General features: G+C 37.6%; 1 protein-coding gene across 1 annotated transcript in view; it reads left to right on the top strand.

Moving 5' to 3' along the window:
• The window catches only part of FGGY (FGGY carbohydrate kinase domain containing), a 127,277-nt gene that overhangs the window by 30,787 nt on the left and 78,137 nt on the right, over nucleotides 1-18,353 (top strand). The window contains exon 6 of the mRNA XM_071750010.1: nucleotides 16,103-16,218. Coding sequence (XP_071606111.1) covers nucleotides 16,103-16,218 — 116 coding nt within the window. The remainder of the gene's footprint in view (nucleotides 1-16,102; nucleotides 16,219-18,353) is intronic.

Here is an 18,353-nt window from a genome sequence, read left to right as displayed (position 1 = left end):
TTACATGTTTGCTTTATTTTTGTTGGCTGGCTCTCTAAATCTGTTTAATGTTAGTAACTTTCACTGGAAATTCTCATCGTGCTTTAGGATGACACTGATGGTGTCGGGGTTGACTTATATTATCTCTTTAAAGTAGTGTTAGCTTACATAAGGTTTTTTTCTCTTGTTTTAGCATTCATATTATCCAGAGAGGAGCCTTTTAATTGTGAAATGTAAATAACCTGACAATGCAGAGTTCAAAAGAAAATGATTCTTTGTCCATGCCAGTGATACCAATGTTGCCAGCTTTGTGACCTTTAAAATCGTGTACTTTTATCCTTGACCTGTAGCCTGCCTATAAAAATAATCTTAGATCACTGATACAGTGCTTTCAAGAATGTGTCTAAAGAAAGCAGGCTCTTGTACATTTATGTTTTGTCATTTCTTCATTGTAGCAAACCATCTGCTGGTTCAGCTTTAAGATCTGGTTATTGATTTGGTGCCTGGCTACGCCTTCTACCTGCACTGAGATAGTGAACACTTTTATTTTTGTTTTCAAACTGATGTTGCCAGATAGTGAGCCTGATGTTATATAAATATATAATGTCTCATACGAAATCACCAAGGATTTTTTTTTCCTTTCCCCATTCTTTATTCCAGTGCCATTCCATTAAGCTGCTCATTAGATGAAAGGTTGTAATTCAGTCTTCAGTGGATGAAATGTGTATGTACTTACAGAATCAAAGGCATTCCAAGAAAGGTTGTTTATTTTCTAACTACCTTCTTTAATTACATTTTGATGGTAGGATTCTGACTGTCTGACCTGAGAGAAACAGATGAAGCAATAATGGTTGCAGTGTGATACAGCAAAGATGACTGAAGTTATGTTTATTGGTTGTCAGACCCTGCATGCATAGGAAATGTTAATCTCCTGTGGACAGGATAGCTGAAATCTCAGATTCCACCCTGGCTGTTAGTTTCACTTTAAGCAAAGGGAAAATACTATATTTTATATTTTTCTATTAGATGGCTTCTGATTTGAATTTTATATATATTTGGTTTACACTGCTCTTATTCACTTCGCACACTGAGATGTGCTGCTGGAGCTGCTCATCTAAGTTTAAATCTTCTCCATCCACTTTATTTCAGTTCAAGAGCTCTTAGTCAGCTTTATTAGCCTCAGTTACCAGCTTGCCTGTGTTCTGCAGTATAGATGTATCCTGGGACTCTCCTGAGTGCCCATGTGGAAACAACAAGCATTCCTCAGAGCTCTGTCCCCAGAGCTGTGGCTGCCCTGCTGTCACTGCCAGGCTGCATGTGCCACTGTCTGTTGGAGCAGAAGAGAATCTAGAGGAGGTGGCCTCTGGATTGCCTCTGGTACCCATGCACGAGGAATTCTTGTCCAAGTAGGAAAGAAAGCAAGCCCTATTGCAGAAGTTAATTGGGAAAAACTTACCTGTGAAGATATTCTGGGTATTTTCTCCACCCCCAAAGCTCCACTTGCATTTATGCATGTGTAGTAGACATTGTTAGGATGAAAGAAATAACTCCAGCTTTCATTTACTGGAGTTTGAAACTAGCAGTTTCAAAACTTAAAACTTTGAAAGATACTCAGCTCTCCTTCTAACCTCATTTTCCAAGCTGAGTTCTTTCTACTGAGGGATTAGGCTAGATCTGCACCATAAGGTGCTTTTACATTTAAACACGGTGAGAGAGACAGAGCATGCCACAAAATACACAGAAAACTATTTTCATGTAGTTTTCAACTTTGGAGATTCCCTCCTTGAAGCTGTACTTGGGTATTTCTGGTGCTGGTTTGTCGTATACAGTGTATCTAATAAAGACCCGTCGGAGAAAAAGCAATATTGTAATTTTAATTTCAAGAAAAAAATTAGTGTGCTTCCTGTCTTAATGGAAAAGTAGGTGTGATGTTGTGCTTAGTTCCTTGAACATGGCATCTTTATGTGAGGTTAATGCTGCATAGTGCTTTCATCTCCCTAGAAAGAAGAGAAAATGGGAAAATATCTAAGTGCATGATACACTGTTGACACCTCTTCTTCATATTTCCCCTGTCCCCTTCTGTTCTTGCCCTCCTTGCTTCCATCCCCCAATCCCTGTGGGCATGCACGCCTGGATTTGGAAAGAGCAGTTGATGTCATCTCCTTCATGACTTGTCCCTTTCCTATGTCATATTGGGTAATGCTTGCCTGTGGTATCTGAAATTTGAATATGTAATTGGAGTTCTTCAGTGTTCACCGTTCCTCCTGCTGATGCCCCAGTAGCACCAGGTATAAATATAACTGGAAAGCTCTCTGGAGGGAATCCAGTTTGTTTCAGACTTCCTGGTTTTGTATGCTTTGTCCTGTAGCAACTCCTCATTTTGTGTATGAGAACAGTTCATAAACAGATGTTGAATCTCAACATGGTGCCTGAAATTTCCTGCTCTTTCTGACCCATCTGTGACAACACAGATGATGTTGATTTACACTGCTTTACTCCACTTGTAATCTAAGTATATTTCCTCTTAACTCGTTCTTTTTCAAGTTATGTCTTTCTAAATGTGGATCAAAGGAGAGTTATACCTACTAAAAATGTTAAGTCAAGAGATTTCTAATTGCCTTAACCTATCAAGAGACATATTAATTAATGAAAGTAGATGTGCCAAAGCAAACGAGCAAGCAGAATAGGGAGAGAGAGGAGGAGGGAGCATAAAAGAATGATGTCCAAAATGACACAGCACAAATTACCTTGTAACTGTGATGTGTACTCTGCTGATGAAGATCACTTCAGGCTATCTCTAAGGCTTCATCCCCTGTCTTGTTTACTTGTTGCTTTGTCTGAAAGGGCCTCTATTTGTGTGCGTATGTGTACATAAAGTAGGGAATACAGTTTTACTTTATTAAGTTTGAAACTCTGCTTGGAGGAATATTGCTCAAGAAAACCACATCAGGCTAAGCTTTTGAAAATGCAGACTGGTTTAGAGTAAGCTTTTTAATATATTGGAGCCTCGAGCCCTTTACCTCTTTGCTCCTGAGAGCTCTACCTGCAAGCTTCCAGGGCTGAATAATTTAAGGTTTGGGGTTTTTTTTAATCTTTCTGCAAGAAATAGTAGTCTGATGTTTTATTTTCTTAAAGTCTGAACTCCACATAAGTTTTTTTCAGAACTGTTTATCCTCACTCCAGACATGAACCTTGGAAAGGTGGCAGAAAAAACAAACAGCTGCTGTGTTTTTGGGCAGTCTGCATTCCTTTAAACTCTGAGATCAGACTTGTGCTGAGATTTTCAAACTGTTTGTCCTAGGGCTTAACCACTTTCACTCCTGCTTAAAAGTCAGTGAGTTTGCTATACCGGTGCTTGTTAGAGCTGTCATGTAGAGCCTTAATGATTCAAGAACTATGAATATATGATGTGTTCTTAGGGCTTTTTATTATTATTTCATTCCAATTTCACCTACCTCCCTAATCATCTTTCCACTTTTGGACTCCAGTCTTTTTTTTTAACTTAAGCATTATGCTTCAGATATTCGAGGGAATTTTGGTTTTGTTTTGGGGTAAATTTGATGCATATAGAAATGTTATTAATGAACTAAGGTGGAGATAATGAAGAAAGACCATCACATTCCCAAGGCCCAGAGCTGGAAATCACCTTTGCCAAGCGTGGGTTTTTTTTCTTCACAGGTGGGAGAGAGGAAGGAGAGCCATCAGTCCTGTGGAAGTGTTTTGTGCCCTCTTAGTGAGGTTTCCAAAATATGTTCTGTGGGGCTTGATGTAAGAGGTGGAAGAGTGAGGACAATGCAGGCTTGTGTGGTGAACTACTAAATGAGTGTTAAGTGGTCAGGGCCTTCTTGTGGGTTTGTCTGTCAGAGAGACGTGAAGGTGCTGCTTCTACTCAGGCCTTATAAGTAGCCTAAATTCTTAGTGTGTCTTGCAGTTCCCTTACTTTCCAATTCATGGAACTTCCATGAGTAAACAGATTGATTGTACCAGTTCTCTATTTTTGTGATATGGATTAAATGCATTGGGCAAGATGCTGTGCCCAAACATGTGTTTACTAGCAACTAGAGTTGATGGAAAAACAAAGCACTCAATCCAGTTCTAAAGGGCTTTTCAGTTAACCATGTTCATTCTTTTCTTTGGGCCTTTTTCCAGTAAAGCACTTAGGCACGTGCTTAAAGTTAAAGCATGTGCTTAAGTGCTTTGCTGGTCTGTGTGCTTTATTTGCCATCCAAACATGTTGGTATGAACAGGCTTTGGGTTCCATGAATGTTTGGTGAACTGTTCTTCGACAGTTCATTCTTCTCCTCTGAACTTTTTGTCCACTTATGGCCCAGAAAATATATTTTGTGATTTCACTATGACTCAGATAATGAGTTGCAAACAGTCTGTAGGTTATTGATTGAGATTAATTGGCACTGATTGTGAAGAAATTATGTATATGGGAAAATGAAGGTCAGTTTTCCCAGATAAATTTTCATCTGATATTATGTTCCAGCTGAGTAATCTCACTGGCAGCACCTGGGATATGACAGGAGCATCTTCGTCAGTTAGGGTACTGTGGATTCAGCCATGGTATGATGCATCATTCCTTCTGCTAGAAAAATCTCTTTAAGGTACTGCTGCCCTTTAGGTGGCACTTGCTATTATTTTTTAGATCTGGACATGGATTTGTTTGTTTCTTCCTGGTTTACATTATTGCAGTCCAAAGTTGCTTATCTGTCATCACTGCAGGACAGCAGGTCTTGCACTGTCCCTCCTCCTCACTCTCATCTGTTAGGACAGGAGATCTCGGATAAATTGAGAGCTTAAGATTTATGTCTGCATCTTGCAGCAGTGAAGGTTGTCCTTTCACCTCTACAGCCATCTCAGAACATCACTAAGTTAATTTTCTTTGTGCTTTTCTTTGTCAAAGTGCAAACCACTTGGGAGGTGTCCCTGCCAATGTGAGAGGATTGGAACTAGATGATCTTTAAGGTTGCTTCCAGCCCAAACCAATCTGTGATTTTTGTGTTTCTATGAAAAATGGCTCAGCTATGTAGGATGTCCAGCCTGATACTTCTGACTTAATTGCTGGAGTTAGTAAGGACAATCTGTAGAGACTTAAGTCAAGTGCAATCCTGCAGCTGCTTATGCAAACAAGTGACTTGCATAAATGTTCCAGTTGACGTCACAGACACCATTTGTTCAGGTCAGGTTACTCACACCTAAGTCTTTGTAGGACCAAGCTCATAGATAAACAGCAGTTTGCAAAATCGCATTTAAAAAAAAAAATTGTTCTTTATTTCTTTTTCATAAAAATACACAAGGTTTCTATGATGACTGATCTTTTTAATTCCATTACTTAATTTGGTAAAACAAATAAATGTGGAACTCTTGCTTGCGTTTTTTGGGTTTTTTTAATTAATAAAATAGCATTAAAAAGAAGGAATAAAATATTCTTTATTTTCCAGGCAGCTAGCTTAGGGATTTTAAATTGACTTTTACTCCGTTCTTATCTGTGCTTGAATGTTTTGCAAATGTATTTTCTGCAAGTATTGCAGTATGACTGAAAGAATCAAGAAGGGGAAAGAAATATTTTAGTGTTGTTAGAAGTGCATGAAAGGGTTCATTAGAGTTTAGAAGAGTGGTAAACTCCACCCTTCTGGTTCAACCGTCACCTTCCCCAGTGTTTAGTGTAAGGCAAGCTCGGGCATTGCCCAGCTTACCTGGGAGGGTTACTCTGTCTCTGAGAGAGCTGTGGATGTTCATTCCCAGATGAAGTTGTTTTTAAGATTTAAAGGATTGTAAAAGCCATTGATGTCCACCTTCCTTGTCTAACAGGCTGAAGCATCTTGAAATTAGAGTTATGTCTTTCTTTTGACCACTCCTCCAAGAACCCCTGGTTTGATTTGCTTGAATGTTATAAAAAAGTGAGGTTCCTTTGTCCAGTCTCTTCTCTTTTACAATGGCAGCAGCAATTGCTTCAGAGGAAAACAATAAGGGAGAAATCCTAGAATTGATAATGTGTTAGTGTTAATGAGTATTTTTTAAAGCATTACTCAGTGAATGAGGGTTCACATTCCCTCGTGCTCTTTCTCTCTTTTATTACGAGTGGAAGCAGTCCTAGAGATCCATGTAATGTAATTTTAATTTTTTTTTAATTTCTGTTAAGGTTTTATTCCCACCAATGCCCATACCCATTTTCAATACGATTGCTTAGTTTGTTTGGATTAATGTATTGCTGTATTCTGAGAAGTAATGGCATCTGATTTATCTGCTCTGTAGCCTTCCTTATCTTCTGTATCGTTGCTCCATTCCTCTCCCTACTGTTATAGATAAGATTATTATTAAGGACTGTTTTAATATAGGTAAGAGATGTGAAGACACGTGTGCAAGCTAGCAGCTTAATCTTCACTAACTTCACTGAGTGTTTGTTGAAGCCTTGAACCATGGTAAATTTGCTGAAGCTTGGACTTCCAGGGGAAGGCTGTATGTTGGCTCTCTGTAATGATACTTTCAGTTTTAATGGTGTAATAGTTTTAACAGCCTGAGGAAGGTAACAGGAGAAGATATGTTTTTTAAATACAAGCTCTTAATTGAAATAGATATTTGACTTCCTATTGCAGAGTAGCTTGCTTGAAATACTGTGCTTGAAAGTATAGTTTTCTAAATAAATAGAACTCAAACATTGCTGACATTGCACAATAGCAGGAGGTCTGTCCAGAGGGCAGGCTGCTGGACTGGAGTGGCTGGAATTGTGGGCTTGATTTCATTTTGCTTTTAATTTGCCTTGCCATTTTTAGATTATTTTATAACCTCTCCTCTACTTATTAGGCTTTTAAAGTTTACAGTGACAAAAATATTCAGTTTTATATAAATGCATGCTTCTTGTTAATCTCATATTTAGAGATTTAGACAGGGACTGTGCATAGGAAGATGTTCAGCATCATATTATCTGAATGGTGTCTTTCTGCCTGGATCTCTAGACTGAGTCTCTGGAGTTCAAGATTCAGTTCAGGGGTCTGAATGAGGTTTAGTCACTGACCCTTGGCTAAGTCATTCAATTTCTTTTGCCTCTGTTTGCCATTTTTTAAGGGAATATATTAATATTTCCAATCCCACATGCTATGTCTGATTTGTCTAGACAATACATATTTGTGTCTAGGACTGTGTCTCATTATATGTTTTTCAACAGTGCTGAAGACAATGGGCTTGAATCTTGGTTGGGTGTCTGTAATATAATACAGAATGAAATTAATAAAAATGCAAGCAGTCTGCTGACTGTTTGCTTCCCCTCGCCTCATGACATGGTGAGGCATATGTGGGTGGATAAAATATTCTTATTTTGTACTTTCTGGTCCAACTCACCATGTTCAGTTAAATGCATCCCTGATATGAATCCACTGAAATTATTGGATTAATCTGACTTGATAAGCTGCACTGAGATGGGTGTTTCTCTACAGGTCTGATGACATAGCTTCTAGGAATACTGAATTTAAGAGTCTAATCCTTTGATAGAGTGTTCCTAAGGAGAAATTTTTTTTTTTTTTTTTGACTGTTACAAATAGTAAAAAAAAAGTAAACATAATCTCAGTTAGTGTGATTCACCTTTTGTTGTACAACTTTTTTGACATTTGCAGTGTTTGATGCATTTGTTTCTGTTTTTTAAAGGACAGGTTTAAGTAGATTACAGCAAACAATTGCAGGCAGATACACCCTCCCAATCCAAAATAAATATGTGTATGTGTATAAGTAAGTTTGTGTATTTATAAGAAAGTAAAACATGCCTGTTTACTTATAATACTTATATATCAAATGCATACTTTCACATCTCTGGGAAGATGTACAAAGGCTGCATTTTTAAGGTATCTTATCCAACCCACCATTTTATTTACATGGGTTGATCCTTTGAGTCTGGGTGTCCCAGAAGTGGTTTTCCCCAACAGTCTGTCATTAAGTTCATAGTATTATCTATACAATACAACATCAGGCTCATACCTCTTACAGAACACAGGAATTATCAACACTTTATTCTTTGCAAGAAACTTGTGTGCTTATTGTGGTGGTAATTGGAGGTTACTAAACTCTGCTGGGGGGTGGCTTGGATTGATACCATTCTTTAAAGCACTTTGCTACTTGGAAAACTTGTGCTGCTATGTAGTCTTTGAAAATGATCCCATTGTTCTTTTTTCTTTCATAGTGGCACCCAGTGTTTAAATATAACATGGAATCTTGTCAGGGAGTGGCTGTAATCAGAGGAGATTAATTATAGATGTGGGTGTAGAAATTGCAAATGTGAATTATATTTTTCATAGCATAAAATCTATCCCTTTAAGTAAGCAACTTATTTGCTTAGAAAATTCTGTAATTTCAAAAGCCAGCCCCAAACCTTCTAAATGTTACAGCTTGAACACCAAAAACTTGTGTGAGGTTTGAGCTAATGAATCCATTTTCTCCTTACTCCATTTTCCTGCTTACTTATTGTTGCTGAGGTTTGTGAGTGGCTCTTCAACATGACCACGTTCTTGTATGTGTTCAGAATCAAGTCCTGCTTCTACATGCTGTATCCTGAGAAAAAACTAAAAACTCCCCTCTGCCATGAAATGCTTCCTCTTATTGAGGTCCTGGAAAAAAAATCTGCATGGAAAGTATATTATGGTTGTGCAAGAAATTGTTTTCTTGTATTCTCTTCCTACATATTGATGAGAACTTAGATAATATTGAAATGGTGTTGGCTAGAAAGTGGGCATGCAGACAGCATTTGTGAAACATGCTTAGCCAGAGCTTTTCTTCCTGTGGTGCAACCCTTGCTGGAGCTGGAGCTCCTGTTTACTGCACAAGAAAATCAGTTTGTGGCCTTATCTGACTGGTGTGCATGCCTTGGGACAGCTGAGGTTTGGGCACCCAAAGATGTTTAAAATGAGATCATGAAGACATAGAAAAACCAAACAAACAATCCCCTAAATTTAAAAAAATTAAAGAAAAATTTCCAATATTAACTCTTAAAGGTTTAGATCTATAGTTTAATCCTGTTTATCTCACCTGTGAAATACGACAAAATTGCCATTGGTCTTAATGTATACAAATACTGGCATTTTGTTGCTTTATACAGAAGGAAGGAAAGGAATCCTACATTTTTATTTATAAATATAGTTTATTTATTTTCTCTGCAGTGTTAGTGAACATTTCAAATTGGGGAGAAAGCTTTGCTTTTGTTGTGATATTAGACTTCTTTAAAAAAAATCTAAATGGTAGTCAACTTTTCATTATTTGTGACAAATACAAGTTTCATCCAGAGCATAGAAAGGATGAAGCTAGTAAAATTGCTAATTCTGATCAGCATAATTTCCTTTTTGCCCTTATTGTCTAGATTTAGCTCCACAGAAATGCAGATACTGAAGGTCGAGGCCTCTGAGTACAACTGGAATGTGTCTGCTAGTTATCCCAAACACACATCCCCACCTGTCTTTTTTTTTCTTTTTTCTTTTTTTTTTTTTTTCCTCCATATTTACTCTTTTATTAGAAGAAGAAAACCCTTTTCAGACAAGATTCACATTTCTGTGCTTTGAGCAGACAGGAATTTCATGGGCTTTGGGTCAAAGGCAATAACAGTAAAAAGTGTGTTGTAAATATTGGGAACTTGGGATTTGCCCGCTTGGGTGGATGGAACAGCCCCTGACATGTTTCGATTTGTGTACATGCAATTAAAGAGCTGTTGAATAGGTGAAATGAGTAAAATGCAGACAGCAAATGTGAAATAGAGCACACCCAGACTCACTTGGCTCTGTGGTTTAAAACAAATCTGTCTGGGAGATCTACTCTAGTGAGTGACAACAGGTGCAGCTGCTCTCCCACTGCTCAGAGCTCAACCCTCTGCTCTTTGATTCTTTACAGCAAATGCTTAGCGCAGGCATCTCTTTCATTTTATGTGTTTCAAAATTAAATGACTGGGTGTCACATCTTTTCTCCACTTACCTGAGAAGTATTCCCTGAGGACAAATTGTCCTCTTCTTCTTTTCCCAGAGCAGCCAAATACATCAGGCAGTCAGAGACATTGGTGGGACAGGCAGAAATAATGGCTGTGTATGTGAATCTAATAATCTGTTTCTATTTCAGAGAACATGTATTAATGTATTTAGCATTAATGAAGCAGAGAATAATTAGAGGTTTCCTATTGCTCTGTGATATCTCCTGCTGTATTTCAGGCACTGGCAGTACCAGTGTCCAGTTCTTTTTAATGTAAAGCTTAGATTCTGGGAGTTAGTGTGCATTTTTTTGTCTGGAGCCTTTCTACAAAAACCACAGTCACATCTCTGACTGTTTTAGAGTGGTGTGTTGCTCATTTTTGTAAAAAGCCTCTAGACTGTGGAGTGAACACTTTGGGAGGACATGGACAGCTTGGTCCAGATGTCAGTATATGGAGTTCACTTGAGCAGAATCTAAGCTCTGGTTTCCAATTTGAATTAAAAATCTGCTTTAAATTTGAAGTTTACAGAACAAAAGGAAAAACACATTTGATGTTGTGACAGTCACACTCCATTGTTTCAGGTCTCCCTCTTGCTTTCAGAATGCCACCAAGCTTCCTTAGTTCTTGATTCTTTGTAGCTTTAAATAAGTCTGGGCAAAAGACCACAGAAGTTAATTTATCCTATTGCATGCTATTCCTTCTGGGGCCTGGCTATTCCCTGTCCTACCTTCTGCAGGACTTGGCTGTTGGTACAGTGTTCAGCAACTGCACTGACTTCATCACCATCAAGTCACTCTCAGTATGACAGTCAGATTGCAAGGATATTTTTTATGGAAGAGATCCATTGAACGTATTTTGTGATTAAACTGTTACACTGTTAAGGATGCCTGTAAAATAAATTATGTTAATGAGTTTTAATTGATTTAACTGATTTCTGATCAGTCAGGACAAATAAACAAATTCTTTTGCTTTGGAATCAAGAGCAAAGGTTCCATTTACTTCAGGACAGTCAAGACAGACTACTTGGCTTTTAGAGCTGGCAACACACTAATTTTCCAGGCTCGCTGGTGTTGTACCAACCTTCTTGAAGGGAAAGTCATGTACAAATACCCAATGAGGTAACTTTTCAGGGGGAAAAAAATCCATGTATTTTAGTTACTATTTGTACTATTGGGACTTTTGTATTGAAGTATACTCAAAATTAGGATGACTTCCAGAAGTCAGACAGTTACAGAATAAACCTCAAACTGTTCCATTGTCAAAGATAACAAGCATTCTCCCAGGCAGGGCAGAATCTCTGCAGAGCTGGGAGTCATGTCCTTGCTTGCTTTATCCCTTCTGGAGTGTGGGAGATGGTGTCAGCAAAGAACAGACCAAAATTCTAAAGCTCTGGGAACTCTTCAGTAGGTGTGGAGAAGTTTTTTGTCATCTTAGTCTTTTAGATACATTTTTGTGCAGATAACTATGACCATACACTATTTCCCATTTTTTAATGAATGTATCTGATTTCCTTTTCTCCAGGAAATACAACAGAGTAAGAGCTAGTGCTTACCAGGGGTAGATAACACAGAAGAGCCACAGATCAACTAACTTGGAGCGTCTGAATTGCTTTGGCTAAGATTGCCAGATTGCCCTAGATCCTTTTGAAGGTTAGTGAGGGGAAATAGTTTCTTCCAGACAGGACTTTGGGAATTATCAATGTGTTTTCAATCACTACAGACTCCCTGGAGCTCGGGGTTTTCTTTTGAGGACATATGCTGATGGGTTTTTCAAAATGCTGAGATTCTGGTCATACAGGATTTCAGCACATCCACATTCAGTCCTCAGCAAGAGATGTGCAAAACCTCAGAGCTAGGCAGTAATAGGGAGGATTGTGTAATATGCTGTGCCCAGCCAAATCTCCTTTGTAATGAATGTGGCACAAATCTTTTTGGTTTTTTTCTTGAGGCAAGTAGGATCCTATAGTTCTTAGCAGACTAGAATTTGTAAGAAACTCTAAACATAATCATGTTCCTATTGAAAATCTGGTTTAAATAAAATAAAAGTTTTCCATGTGAAAGGATTGGCTTTTTTTTTTTTTTTTTTTTTTTTTTTCTTTTTATAAGAGTATTCTAAGCAGAACTTTTTGTTCTGAACAGAGAAAGGAAATCTTTCATTTCATTGTATTGAGAATACACTTGAGAAAAACAGTCTTCAAATTCTAAATTTAAAAAAAATAAAAAAGGCAAGCTAAATATGGTTTGTGCTATGGAGGGACTGTGTACCATATCTTCTCAAGTCCTGCATTGGATCAGACAGTCAGGAGAGGACTGTTGCCTAGATGATTGTCAGCACCCTTGAACCCAGTTGATCATATTCTGATAGTGAAGGAAGGGAAACATTTGCTTCTATCCATCTGGCTCATCCAGCTTTACCTAGTGCAAGTCCAGTTTTTGTGGCCAAATATTTGAGGGAATACTGCAAAATAGTTCAGGAAAAAGGAGTATACAGGAATATACCACAGTGTATATCAGTACTGTTTCTTTTCAATGTCTGTCCTTTATCTCATGAAACTTAAGAGTTGCTGTGAAATACAGCATTTTCAGATAGTTGAGGCTTTCCAGGTAGGTGTAGTTATTTGGTTTCTCTTTACCATATTGTCTTTCTGCATAGAGTTTTTCCAAGTCACAAGGCAGGCTGTGACTTTCTCAGTGTGATACTATAGAGGAGAATTTCTGAGTGATTTCCCATAAAGCTGATATATAACTATGCCATGGGCATTCAGAGGAAAAAAGCCATGAACGAACATGTTTTTTAAACTGTATAAAAATGCAACCAGAAATCACCTATTTATCCTTCTTCTGTAAGCCCCTGGCAGTTACAAATCTGCATGAGTAAGATGAAAATTCTCACAGCCCCATTGCCATTTCATACCAGAGTGTGTTTGCTCCAGTTACAAACCCAGGGAGCCCAATATGCTGGAACTGGTTGGACTGGCAAGGGCCAGGCTGTCTCTGTTTCAGTGTGTTTGTGTATGTGATGTGGTGTTGCTCAGGAAGAGCTGTATGGGGGAGCTGGCCCCTCTTTAAAACATGCTCTGTGGAGTCCAGCAAGACTGTTCCAGTTTCTCTTTGGAGAAGTGTGGAGACTCAGAGGGAGATATTTTGTGATGCTGGAAAGTCACGATATTTGCTGTCACCCCCAGAGCATTTTTCAGGGTGTGGCAGTAGTTCATAGCATTGATCTAATTAGAAAAATACATGTTCAGTTCTGATGATAATTTGTTGTGATTTTTTTTGTTTGTTTGTTTACCATATTTGGGAAAATTTGATGCATTGTTGTCTCACTCTTTATGTCTAAACTTTTCCAAATGTGATGAAATTAGCTTTATTTGTAGTAGTCTGTTGTTATTTTTCTTTTAATGAGATGTTTGAGCTGATTCGGGGAAAATGCTTATTTTTTCCCAGTATTTTCTTCAGCCTAAAATTTACTTATTCACCTAGGTTTTGTCAAAGGTTCTAACTAGATTCCTGTATCTGGCTTTAAAATTCTTGGAAACTGAAGTTTCTTATATCAACATTGTCACTGCTGTAGTTACAGGTCACATGCTTTTCTCTTTTCAAACCAGGCACAGAATTGGACTTGTCTGATCTGTTCTTAAACTCTTTAAAGAGAAAAAAATAAGGGTGGTGGTGGTAAAAACTATTTGAAGAGTAACCCAGAAATAATCTCCACTGTATTTATAGAGCTATAAATAGTTATGTCATTTTTTTTTCCCTCCTGAATATGTAAGGATAACAAATTCTCTCATTGTGAAGAGCAAACAATGCACTCTTATAAACAGTGGGATTGTGAATGAACATCACCAGTCCTCTGAGTGTAAAAACATAGTCAAAACAAAATGAAATGAAATGTGATGCCTTAAAAATATACATTTCTGTTCTTGGTGAGGAACTGGGAGTCTAGGGAATGCTCATCACCATCCAGTCTGCTCAGTGTCATGTAAGAGGATGTACAGTGAGAATGGTGCCTTTAGCTGTGCCCCCTGTGAGAATCCTGCCCTCACTTCTACCTCCTTGGTTCTTATTTTATATCCCTAAAACATGGGGAATCCAGTTTCCTGGGTAGCTGTGTGGAAAGGCTCTTCCTGTCCTTGTTTGGCTTTCTTATGTCTCCAGAATTAGTGTCTAGAAGCCTTAGCTTTGATTTGTGGATTGTAAATAAAAATAACTTCTCTTTTTCTGTTCTGTTTGCTGATTTCTTTACTTGTTGCCTTTCCTGTGTTTTAATGGAGGAGAGGCACTCACTGTTGCTTTGTTTGTCAGGCATTTCGATGAAAATGATTGGGAAACTACAGATTGAAAGTATTGAAAAAGGATTCAAAGGATTGAAAGTAGCAACATTCAAGCCTGAAAGTAGCAGAACCCATTAGCTCAGTGGCCTCTTTTTCAAAAAGACCAAATTATTATTTACAGCATGCTTTTTGCTACAACTGTGCCTAGATAGGAAAAGTGCAATGGGATCTGCACATGCAGCAAATGTTTTATGTGATGTTTTGTCTCTCTCCCTTTGATTGAAAACAGTATTTTGAGTGTGTAGTTGGGTTTGATTGTGGTAGTATAAGTTTGTGTTGTAGGTGGTGATCTGGGTGACATTCTTTGGGACTCATCACTGTGTTTATTAGTTGTGTTGCTGTCTTATTTTTAAGATTCCTAAGCTGTCTTCCTTCTTTGTTCAGCAGTTGTACCTTGCTGTAGACAGTGGGGTCATGGTCCAGAGCTGGTTTTCCTAGGCATTATCATAATGCAAGTAGCACACTAATAGGATTTCTAGAGTAATTCTCCTTATACAGATCCCTAGGTGGCTCATTTGGATGAAAGCGAGGGCATAACTGAACTCAAGAAATATTTTTTGTAGAGATGAATTTTGTTTGGATCTTAGTTATTCTAAATGGCAAGAAAAAGTCATATGCTTCAGTAAAATTCAATGTGCTTTGAATATACTCTCAGATTGTAACATCCTAATAAAAGAGCATGTTTGTTGAAGCACACCTTGGCTAAAAATGAATCACAAATAAACTGTTTTGTGAGACATCAAAGAAAATCCATCCCTGAAAGGAGTTTCTCTTTGAGAACACTTCATGAGCTTTTGTTTCTCTGAGATGCATCTGAGATCTCTTGCACTTGATGGTACAGGAGTATTTCCAAGACTACAGGCAGCTGTGATTTTCAGTGGTATTTAGCATTTTTAATACCTTTCAGTTTATTAATTTTTCAATTACAATGAAATACTAATCTTCTGAGGTGGTTCTTAGTATTCTGACACCAAACAGCCTATGTGATACTAAATTTTAAGGAATATTATTTGTGGGTTTTTCGGAAATGAAAGGTAAGGGATATGGATCATTTTGGGAGGAAAACATTCTGTTTGCTGTGGTAGTTTCTGCAAGTTCTCTTGTCTTTTCTTTATATTCTGCTCCTGTAGTCTGCCCTTGTGATGCTCTTCTGTCACAGTGAAGTTCAGCATCAGCTTATCAGGAATGAGGTTTGAAACAAGAACTTGATACTGCACTCAGCTGCATGTTTCAGCATCTCACTGAGTTGCCACCTGCTTCTGCTGAAATACAGACCTGTTGGTAGTGGTACTTGAACACAGGCTCTGATAATTTTGTTGTACACATTCACCTGATAAAAACACTTTGTACCTGCAGGTATGGAGGCAGTGCCATTTTACTTACTACTCAGTGGGTACATAATTTCATATACGTTGTCATTCAGCTTTCACATAAGTAATGCAAAGCTTTTCTAAGGACATACTGTGTGCAAACTAGTAAGCTACAGCCTGGAAAAGCAGGAATCTTTCTCTGAGCTGCTTGATAAGGAGCTTTTATATTTATGCTGTCTTCTAGGCATAGGCATGGCCTGTTGCTATTTGACTACTTTATGTGCAATGTAATGGCCAGACCAGGAGTTGTTTCAGCAGAGAGGAATCTTAAACATAAGATCCATTTAAAGTATCTCAAGATGGACACTCCAAACAGTAACCAGTTAATTTAATTTTATCTGTGTCTGTGTGTGTGTGTGTGTGAAGTTTTTGACCAGTGAATGAACAAATCATTTTGCACAAAATTCTTTCTGATCACAATTTGAAAACCAAATGTGTTCATGTGCCTGATTCTGTGTCTCTATTGTCTCTTCCCAGGTCTCTTTGTACAGTAGTGTGCAAGTGGACATACACTTCGGATGGAGGCTGGGATGACAGTTTCTGGAAAATGATTGGTTTGGAAGACTTGGTGAAGGATAAGTATGAAAAAATAGGTATGTTAGTGGGTTTTTTGGTTTTTTTTATATGAAAACATTAAAAAGTTATATACATATATATATATATAAGATATATCCATATAGAAACATCTTTGATGTATTATTGTGACTGTCAGCAGAAATGTAGCAGGACTTGATGGAGTTTCAGATGAGTTGGCAGGTAACAGCTTTCCTATGTACACTTTTTACCTGGTATTGTCATCAAAAACTGTGTTTAAATTTTCTATCTTCTACTCTCCTCAAAGGAGTTGCTAACCTTTTAGTACTGCTCAGTCTCAACAATAGAGAAGTAAATGTGTGCCTCAGCAGTCATTTGTGTGAAGGAAGCACCTCATTTGGGTGTACTGAATGTCAGACTATGAAAAAAAGCCACAATGTAATAATTTATAGCTGTTACTGATAGCATGCTTTATGACCTGTACCAATCTTCCTTATAGTAATTGAAAAAAAAAAAAAAAAGTGCTACTTCTGCTTGTTATTATCTTCATACGGGGTTTTTCTCTCTTAGAGCCTAAGTTTAATTAGAAGGGGAGCCTTGCTAATAGCAATTCCTACAGCAGATAGTCATTAGAAGTCCATAACGTTAATATACCAGAAAATTTCCAGGATAACTTTATTAGACTTTCCCTGTTAAGTTAATGGACTTTTAATGGATGTCCTAAGCAGACATGTCATTAACAAGAATATTACCAGACACGAATTAAAATATGTTCATTCATCAAAGTTAATTATCTGAAATTTCCTTTGATATTTTTTTTAATGTCTAGCACTTTGAACAAGTTTGTACAGTGGTTTAAGTGCAGCAATATGAAACGAAAATAGTGAGGACTGTAGGGAAATGAAATGTAATGAAATCTATAAACATTTCTGATCATCACAAAATATACTGTAAGTCATTTTCAGATTATCAAAAAATAGTACTTGTAAGGATTTCATCTTTTCCCCCTGCAACTGAAACTGCTTATGCGAGGGTATAAAATGTACTAGGAGAATTAGGCTTTTAGCTTCCTGAGGTTTTGGTTTGAGTACAACTCTTAAAACATCTATCACATGTGGCTTTTAGCAAATCTTCAACAAGTTAAAATAAGACTTGCAATAAATACATGTCTTTACCAGAAAATTGAACATCTCGGCAGCTGGTGGTCTCATGGAAGAGTATTTTAAAAATAAATTATTTATGAAGTGTAAGCTAGGGCTTTAATACAATATTTATGCCATGCATTTCAAGGACAGTGCAAAGCAATTTGCCATTTTAAGTAACTAAACATACATGTTTTAAGTGATAAAGTAGCCATTAATAAAAAGGGCCTTTCGTTGTTATGGAAGCCTCATAGAACTAATCAATATATGGCTAAGCCTTTAGCAAGACAAAAATCATTAATTTCCAATATCAGGCTTACATTTTTGTTAAAACACAACACAATGTTTACAAAATAGACCAGTAAATTGACTTCTGTTGATAGGCGTGTCTTGCAGGACAAAAATCTTTTCCTGAGTTAATGGGGAAAGTTTCTAGTTCCCTGGGAAATTGCATTGATTTTCAGGAAATGAACCATGGAACATCTGAGAGCATCTTGGCTGGACCTGGAGAGGAAGAATCTGACCTCCAGAATTGCACCAAATTGTAGGCTAGAACATGAAGTTTCTTAAGAGCACAGACTTTTTACTCTCCTTGAGAAATCTTCTGGTTTTCAGATTCTTGGGCTGTCTACCCTGAGAGTATCTTAAGTGTAAGACACCTCTTGTTTTGCATAATAATACTGAAATCTGGCCTCAGGTAGAATATATGCTTTATTTCCATTTGTCTAACCTTGCCTTTTTAAAAAGAAAAGGTGTTTCGTTCATTGTATTTAGCTGTCTGATAAAATCACAGAAAAGCAGAACAGTGCCCTTCATTCATTAGTCAATGAAGAGGGAGTGAGAAGCTCTCTCTACAAGTGTGGAAACCAGATAGCAACTATTCCTTCAGGCCTTTTTCTTCTAAACTGCACCTGTTGGAGTCTCTTGGAAGGGTTTAGCTTCAAAAGGAGACAAAAACCTATCCAAACAAAGCAACTCCCTCCCAACCCAGAAGCTATTTGAAGATGTGTGTTGTGTGCTGTGGAAGTGCATTGCTTTCTGCCCAAATTTCA

This window comes from Heliangelus exortis, chromosome 8, assembly GCF_036169615.1.
Source record: "Heliangelus exortis chromosome 8, bHelExo1.hap1, whole genome shotgun sequence".
Taxonomy (NCBI): Eukaryota; Metazoa; Chordata; class Aves; order Apodiformes; family Trochilidae; genus Heliangelus; species Heliangelus exortis.
Note: the sequence above shows the minus strand (reverse complement) of the source record. Positions and strands in the feature narration are given on the sequence as shown.